The sequence below is a fragment of the Abrus precatorius genome, unplaced genomic scaffold (genome assembly GCF_003935025.1).
Source record: "Abrus precatorius isolate BTA unplaced genomic scaffold, Abrus_2018 Scaffold4, whole genome shotgun sequence".
Taxonomy (NCBI): domain Eukaryota; kingdom Viridiplantae; phylum Streptophyta; class Magnoliopsida; order Fabales; family Fabaceae; genus Abrus; species Abrus precatorius.
This window is the reverse complement of record NW_020874384.1, coordinates 13,752,397-13,760,788: the sequence shown is the minus strand read 5'-3', so window position 1 is coordinate 13,760,788 and position 8,392 is coordinate 13,752,397. Positions and strand designations below refer to the sequence as shown.

Sequence of the window (8,392 nt, the reverse complement as noted above, 5' to 3'; positions counted from 1 at the left end):
GCATTTTACTTGATACTTTCGTTATGTGTTTTGAGATAGTAAAATATTGTGGCAGGTTATAATATATAAACATTGCGTGGTATTATTTTTAAATTGATTAATTGTCAATTTTATTCTATAGTTAACCTTTTAATTTAAATAGCAAAGTTTACGTCGAATGTAATAAGCCCATCCCACCCAGAGTATGTCAATTCTATTGACACCAACCAGGTAAATTACATCAACATAGAACACACACACTCTTTTCTAATGCCACCAAAAACTGTTCTGACTAAAAAAATGAAGAAAAAAAAAATATACCAGTAGAGTAATATTCGACAACAGTAATCAGATGCGCATTTTTCGTTGTAGGTGTGAGGTTGACTAATTAAATCGAGCGTTCCCTTCTTGTCACAAATTAAGCTTTCAAGAAGGCCAGTTAAACCGTGTTCATTTTTAATGGTTTCTGTTACATCCAAATGAAGCAGGGCCTTCTCACATCACAAAGGAGATAGCAGAGACATATACATCTCTATCCAGCATCAATAAATTGTGCTTGAGTAACCAAAATGCACACAATAATAAGGATTCCCAATCATGGAATAAACTTGACAATCTAAGAATCAAGATAACTTACAAGCATTTCAAGAAGGATGGAACATTCATGAAGCAGAAAGTACTAATCCTCAGTGTCTCAACTTCCGAATTTTTCTATTTGCTCAAATGCACTAGAAACCTGCCACTGGAAAGTTAATTTCACTAATGGAAAGTTTCTACTTTACATTACATTCATAGACATAATTTGCCGAGCAAGACCAGGATCTTGTTGCAGCAGCTCTCTCAAATTGTTTTCCACTTCTGCCATTTGCTTTTCCAAGTATTCTTTGGAGCTCTGTTAGAAGTAATAGAAAAAGAACTGACTTTCACTCAAAGATTATTGAAACTCATACTGTTTCAGAAATTTAGCTAAAACAGTTAAATTTGCTTCAGTTGTGAGATTGAACTTTTGTCCTTTCAACTTTAGAAAATTTAAAATAAAATAAGGATAAAAGTTATCGAAGGCTAAAAGTTTTCACACAAATGATGGAAGGACATGTATATATACATACCTGTAATGCAGTAATTGAAGCTTCACTATCCTTGAACTTGTTCTCCTGTTCATTCATTAAGGTTGCCTTGGTCTCCATCACAAACCTGATCATTATATTAACAGTGAATAAAAGTATGTCATTTATATTTTCCAAACAGCCCATAAAACAAGTTTGTGTACGCTATTTAGTAGCATGTGCAAATGGGTAACCACAACTCACGTTCTCCCTGCAAAACAAAATATATGGAACCATCATGTCTCTAGACAACTGCAGCATCACTAAATACAAACAGCAATACCGTCATTCCAATTTTGTAGGGTTGTTTTAAGAATAGCAGTAATAACACCAGCAGCCCAGCTTATGATTTTCTTTACATACCGATGGATTTGTAAACATTAGAATCATCAGGGACCTGCTTCAGCTCCTCCAATGTCAAAAAAGCACGCTTCTTTTCTGCTTCCTTAGAACGCATCTGGTTTTGCACCTGTGTGCCAAGGGATAAATATCAACTTGAAAAGTCTCAGGCAACCCCTAATAAGCATTTCACTCTCACATGCAAAATAACAATGCCAGGATTTTCATTTATTTTTTCATCCCACTTTAAATAGATAAAATTACATATTCTCTTTCAGAATTCAGGTATAAGTTTTCTAAGCAGTGCCAAGCCTGCACATCCTAGCACACACAAGTAATACTACCTAAAACAACAGCTTGGATGTCCTAGACACAGCAATATTAATTAAAATTTAAATCACTCTTCTTCATCATAAAAGCTTCTTCAAAAGTCAAAATTATTACAAGCAAGCACATTAATGAAATCCTCCAAAACAAAACATTAAGAATAGAGCAATAGTTATCAATAGCAGCCATAGCAGCTGCTATCGCAGCGAAGTGGCGCAGTTCCGCTATGGCAACCCTGTAGCGTCGCGGCTGTCGCGCTGCGAATAGCGGCCAGAAATCGCGGCTGTGGCGGCCACTATGCTTTTCTCCCTAAAAATTTTGAATCTGCACCCTTTGCTATTTGTAATTTATTTCCTTCTCTAATTTGAGTTTTCCTTTGTTGTTTTGTTCCAAATTTGTATATTAATTTTATATTTTTCAGTATGTATGTGTGTGTATGCAAACTCCAGAATAGCGGTTATCCAGCCACCACTATCCCTGCTATAGCGTTTTTGAGGTTGGCCGCTCTGCGCCGGGATTGACTACTATGAATAGAGCCAGGAAACACATGGTGGAAATTGGAAAAACATCATCAATTTATGAAACGAAATGATGTCAGATTCTAATAGGATCCAACCATACTCAGCCTTGATCAAACTTGAAATAAAAGAAAATCCCTTCTCAGCCAATACTTAGCCACATATTAATTAAAATATCAATCTAATATTTTTTAATAAATTTTAATTATCTCAAGTAAATGAGATAGCCATTAGTCACTAAGTACTATATACTATTTGCTAGAAGCTACTGATATTGCAGAAACAGAACGGTACCATGGATATCTACTTGAATCAAATTCAACAATTCATCTAGCTAGGTTAATAAAAAACAAATTCGAATAAATAATAATAATAAATTAAGAGAGATTATTAGAAACCTGTTTTAATTTTCCAGTAGTCTCGATCATGCGACCTTGAATTTCAAGGAAAGCCTGCATTTAAAAATAAAAAATGAAAATCGGTTACAGCAATAAGAACAAAATCGAAGAGTCACATATCAAAACAAAATTTTGATATGAAAAAGGAACGTAAGAGAGATGGTTTAGTTTAGTTACATTTCTGTTAGCTTCATCTGCCATCTCAATCAATCAATGCCAACCAGTAATCCTTCGTTTACGGAAACGAAGTGCTCACTCTCAGAAACCCTAACGTGACTGAATCCCAGAACAAGAGCACGGAGAAAATGATAGTCTAACTAAACGCAACGTTTGATGGTCAAATGGCTGAGCTAGGTTTAATTCATCTTTCCAAAGCAAATCATCAAATTATCAATAATCTCTTGAAATTATGAAAATATATATATAATCTATTTATATTTATTTTTGTTCTAATATAATTTGTTTATATTTGTCCATTTAAACTAGTAAAATAATACCCTGTTGAGAAATAATGGCAGGTTATTGGTGATTTTTCATAATCAGATTTTTAACTATTTTATTTTATTTTTTTATTTTAACCTGATAACTTATTTGTTAGTTTTTATTAATAATTAATAAATGTAATCTTGTATAATTTTTTAATTTTTACCCCTGTTACATGTAATAATAATAATAATAATAATAATAATAATAAATACTGCAACTTGTGATACTAGTAAATAATGTAATCAAAAGATGCCTAAGGCAAAAAAAAATTATTTTAAAATAATTATATTTAAAAGATAATTTTTAGAAAACCCTAAATATTTAGATAAATAATAATAATTTGAGAGTTTAGAGTAAAAAAATTTATAAAAAGATTATATCTATTTATTTTTAAAATTAGAGGAACTTAATTAATAAAAACAAGTGAAAGAAAAGAGCAAACTTAAATATAATCCAAATAGATAAAAAAAATGAAATTAAATAATAATAATAATAATAATAATAATAATAATAATAATAATAAAAAACAACTCCACTTCTTATAATAAAGATTATTACTTCTGAAAGACTTATATTTCATTGGAACATCACAATGCAATATCCGATGTAAATCAGCCTACCACTTACCTTGGCTCGTATTTAAAATAATCTACCGATGAAAACATAATTTTGATAATTAATAGTTGATTTTAGAGTTATCATTTGAATTTTCAAAGAAAAAACTATAGTAAAATTTGGTATTAAGGGTGTGTTTGATAAAATTAAGAAATATGTTAATTAAAATTTGAAAATTTAATTAATTAAATTAAAATTATTTTAAAAAATAAAAAAAATAAAAATGTTTGAGATAATTAGCTAAAAGCTATTAAATATGTACAAAAATATAATAATTAGCTAAGAAATGATTTTTCTATTAAATTAATTTATTTTAAAATATAAAATATATAGTTTAAATATATAAATATATAAATATAATAAAAAATTATATTTGTTAAAATAAATTATTATTTAAAATATATATAATTTAGTATTTATTAACATAAAACAAAATAGCATACAAATATCTTAATTTTAAAATGTAAAAATAAAATTTATATTATTTTATGATATCATAAATTATTCATTATTATAAAATTTTAAATAAATAATTATAACAATAAATTATTAAATATAATAAATTTTTTAATATAAGTTATAAAATTTAAATAAAAAGCTTTATAATTTTTATTTATATATTTTTTATATTTGTTGAATTAAATTTATATGATAAACTATCTATTTATAATTGTAATTTTAAATTATTAATAAAATTTTACTATATAATTATTAAAACATGATATCATATTTTTTAAAAATAACTTATCAGACTAATATATAAAAAAATAAAGTATTTATTCAATGTATGAAATTTTAAAAATTTGCTTTGAATATCAATATACACAAAACTATATATTAATATTAAAAAATAAAAATATATTAAAATTTTTATATATAAATAAAATTACCATAAAAAATATTGTAAATAAAAATTAATAATAATGTAATATATATACTAAATTTAAAAGTTTACTTTTTGATAAAAAAATATAAAATTGAGTTTTTTTTAAATGATTAAATTATTTTATATTTTTTGATAACTTAATAGTATTAATATTGATTGACATTATAAATAAATTAATTTTATTTAATAAATAATTAAGTATAATAAAATTATATTATTTAGGTCATAAAATTAAAATAATAAATTTATTAATTTTTTATATAATTGTTTTTTAATTTCTGAAAATAATTAATACAGTTTATTTATTATTTATTGTTTTAATTAAGAATTAATAAAAATAAATATATCCATAAACTAATTTAATGATCAAATAATATTTTAAAATTTTTATTAAAAAAATAAATATTAATTTAAATAAAATTTAAAAATTAATATTCAAAATACTGTATAAAAAGAAACATATACATTGAACTAAAAATAAGTAAAAAAAAATATCATTATTAGATCTTTAATTATTTTAAAGATATATGAATATAACTTTAATATAAATATGTTAAAATATTATATCGCCATTAAAAAATAGATTTATTTTAATTATTTTGACGCAGATATAATGATGTATAATTTTAATAATATAACATAATAAATAATTATATTAATAAAAATATTTATGTTGATTTCATATTTTTATGTATACTATCTGTATTTTGATTTATATTTAGAAACTAATTATAAGTTTACAAAATGACTAAATTTTTCTATTAGAAAGTACTCTTCTTTACATTTATAATTAAATGCTATTATAAAAAATTTTAAAAGTATTAAAATTTATATTCCAATATGAAAATTTTGATTAATCATATAGTTATAATATGAAATTTTAATAAATAAATATAATTTAATATGTTAATATAAAAAATATTTTTATAACATTTTTGACACTAACTTCTATCTTTCTTAGAATTAAAGTCTATTGTAAAAATTTAGATTTCATACTTATAAAATTTTAAAACAAATCATATATATAGAAATTAAATATAACATTTAAACTTAATTCAAAGTTAAAACGTTATATTTTCTTTACTTATTCAAAAATTACGATATAAAATTACTAAATATAAAAGTAGAACGGTTAAATCATTTTTATTTTTATTATTATGATATTTAATTATTTTTAATTTATTTTAATTATTATAATTAATTAGTTTTAATTGAAAAATTTTGAATTTATCATCATTATTTTAGTATTTTATAAAAAAAATATTGCAACAAAATTATTAAGTATAAATATTGTTAATTTTTTAATTTAAAAAAATAAAATTTGTCATTATAATTATTATAATATAAAATATAAATAAAATATTGTCTATGTTAATAGGTTATACACAATTATGATATATCAATTTCTATTAAATTATTTTCTAAAAAAATTAAATAGTAGAAACTAAAAGAGAAGAATTGTTGTATATAATATAAAAATTAATCTTTATATTAATTAAATTTACAAATATTGATATAATATAAAATTTATAAATCACATATAAGATTTGTCTATAAACAAAGTTAATACATAATATATATATATATATATATATATAATAATAATAATAATAAAGTAAAAGAGATATATATAATAAAATAACAAAATTATTTTATAAAAGACTTAAATATTTGATGACATTTTACTTTTTAGATTCTACACAATATTAAAAGTATTTATATAGTACTGCAATAAAAATAGTTCAATTTTTTAAATCTTTCATTGTTACCTTTTGTTCATCATTTTTTACTTTATTTTCTTTAAGTTACAACCAAAAAAAAATATCAAATATAAATTACTAATATAAGAAATTTGAATAATACAATTTTCTCATTCTTTTTGGTAAATTTGGTGTTTCTATAGTTAGAGATATAGGTAAACAACTTATTGCCAAATCATTTTCTTTTGTTTTTGTATTTGTATTGTCTAAACCTTCTTCCTTCTCAATCTATAAATATGAAACAATGAAAATAAAGTTATTCATCATTGTATTATAAACATTATAAATGAAAATAATGAAACTCCAATTCATCACAATTTTATTTACAGTGAAACTTTATCTTTCACAACTTTTAAAGTAAGTACTCATTTTTATTTAAACAATATGTCAAGTGCCAATAATCTTTAAAAGTTGTGGAGACAACTTAACACTTCATCATCACTTTTAAAAAAATTATCACATAAAAATAGTTATATGTTTTAATATATTTTATTTATATAATCAATTATTTGATTAGATTTTTTAAGAAGTTAGAAATTAACACATTTGCTTACAATTTTATATATTACAATAAGATCTTTTAATTTTACTTGTGCTAATTATTCAACAACTTCATCAAATAAGACAAATATAGTTGAATCCGTAGAATCTTTAACATCAAGTTCAAGAAGAAACTCGTAATGTATATAAATTAAGGTCATAATATATAATTCAATTTATTTTAATATAAAAATTTAAAAATTAGAATACATAGTGATAAATTAATTATCTTGTCATTAGATACTCAACGTCTTTATAACATAATTCACATTTAAAATTTGTAGTTGTGAAAGAAATTTTCTTCTTCCAATGGGGGCAAGAAATATAATACCAACTATTTTTAAGCATTACATTGTTCACAGTTGTAATACAACTAATTACGGTATTCTGAAAATTAATTAAAAAATTAGTTTAAAAAATAAATAAGAAGAACAAAGTAAACAAAGTATAAGAGAGATTAAAATTATCATATCACTCTTTGGTTTTGCCATTGTCAAGATTTTATATTTGTTTTTAAAATTTTCTAACTTATGAAGAATAATAGATATTGTATCATCAACATTGTGAGTAATATGCATATCATTAAAATTCCTTCAACAAAGTGATAATAAATAATTGAAAATATGGTTAAAATAAAAAGTAAAGAATTAGCAATAATTAACGTAATAAAGAGATTTTAAATAATCTCAATATCTAAATGAATTTATAAATTGAGTAACTTCTAGTATGTCAATATTGATATAATTCTTTGTTGATCTCGATGTAGAAATATAAATATTTTCTATAATACATACACTCATATTTTTTATAATTAAATATCACATATATTCACACTTTTATTTTCTATTCTTCTGTTATTGAATTCAGATTGTCACGACCCCAAGGGCAAGGTCATAAACATAACTCGCTAATTCTCAGCAAAACACAATAAATCACCTTAATTAAATACTCATGAACCATCATCAAAAGAAATCAACATGCATTAGTTAGAAATCATTCTTAACCGTGTAAGTATTACAAAATATGACTTAGCTATCATTACAAATATTGATTACAGCAAAAGACTAATACATGAGCAAATCCTAATGCCTAATCCTCTGCTTCTCCATCAGCTACTCCGGTCAGCTTGGGAAGCCGAAGCCTCACTTGCCTGATTTGCTCACGTACTAAGGTACGGTCATCGCAACACAAACATCACAATAACGACAAATGCAAGGGTGGGCTTACAAAAAGAAACAACATATTAATAAAATAATAGCAACAAATCAGCAAGAAACAACAATTTCTGCCCATGCAGTCCAGCCCAGCTCATGCTCATGCAAAATGAGAAACAGTGTCCATCTGGCCTTTAACAGCACATTCAGCAGGTTCAGAGGAACTGTGCCAGTCCGGGAGTGACTCGTTCCGGTATCTGGATCCAGATAGTACAGCTCAGCTT

The 8,392-nt window shown here is 23.9% G+C and overlaps 1 protein-coding gene across 2 annotated transcripts; it reads right to left on the bottom strand.

The window, feature by feature from the left end:
* Positions 1–339: 339 nt before the first annotated feature.
* On the bottom strand, positions 340–3,030 carry LOC113865685 (prefoldin subunit 1). 2 transcript variants are annotated; one of them, XM_027500400.1, is made up of 6 exons: positions 2,845–3,016; positions 2,668–2,721; positions 1,449–1,554; positions 1,290–1,296; positions 1,089–1,173; positions 340–871 (listed from the first exon to the last, which is right to left on the bottom strand). In XM_027500400.1, the coding sequence occupies exons 1-6, from the start codon at positions 2,866–2,868 to the stop codon at positions 758–760; spliced, it is 390 nt and encodes a 129-aa protein (XP_027356201.1). In that variant the 5' UTR covers positions 2,869–3,016; the 3' UTR covers positions 340–757. The 2 variants fall into 2 exon arrangements, with proteins under 2 accessions (XP_027356201.1, XP_027356202.1); XM_027500401.1 differs by lacking the exon at positions 1,290–1,296 and having other exon boundaries at positions 1,445–1,554; positions 2,845–3,030.
* Between the last annotated feature and the right edge of the window lie 5,362 nt (positions 3,031–8,392).

Bases quoted from the DNA above. Each gene is read 5' to 3' on its own strand.
- LOC113865685 (XM_027500400.1), bottom strand. From the start codon at position 2,868: ATGGCAGATGAAGCTAACAGAAAT. The intron at 1,555-2,667 runs GTTTCTAATAAT...CTTGGCACACAG, and splicing joins CTACTGGAAAATTAAAACAG to GTGCAAAACCAGATGCGTTC. The intron at 872-1,088 runs GTATGTATATAT...TACTTCTAACAG, and splicing joins CTTCAATTACTGCATTACAG to AGCTCCAAAGAATACTTGGA.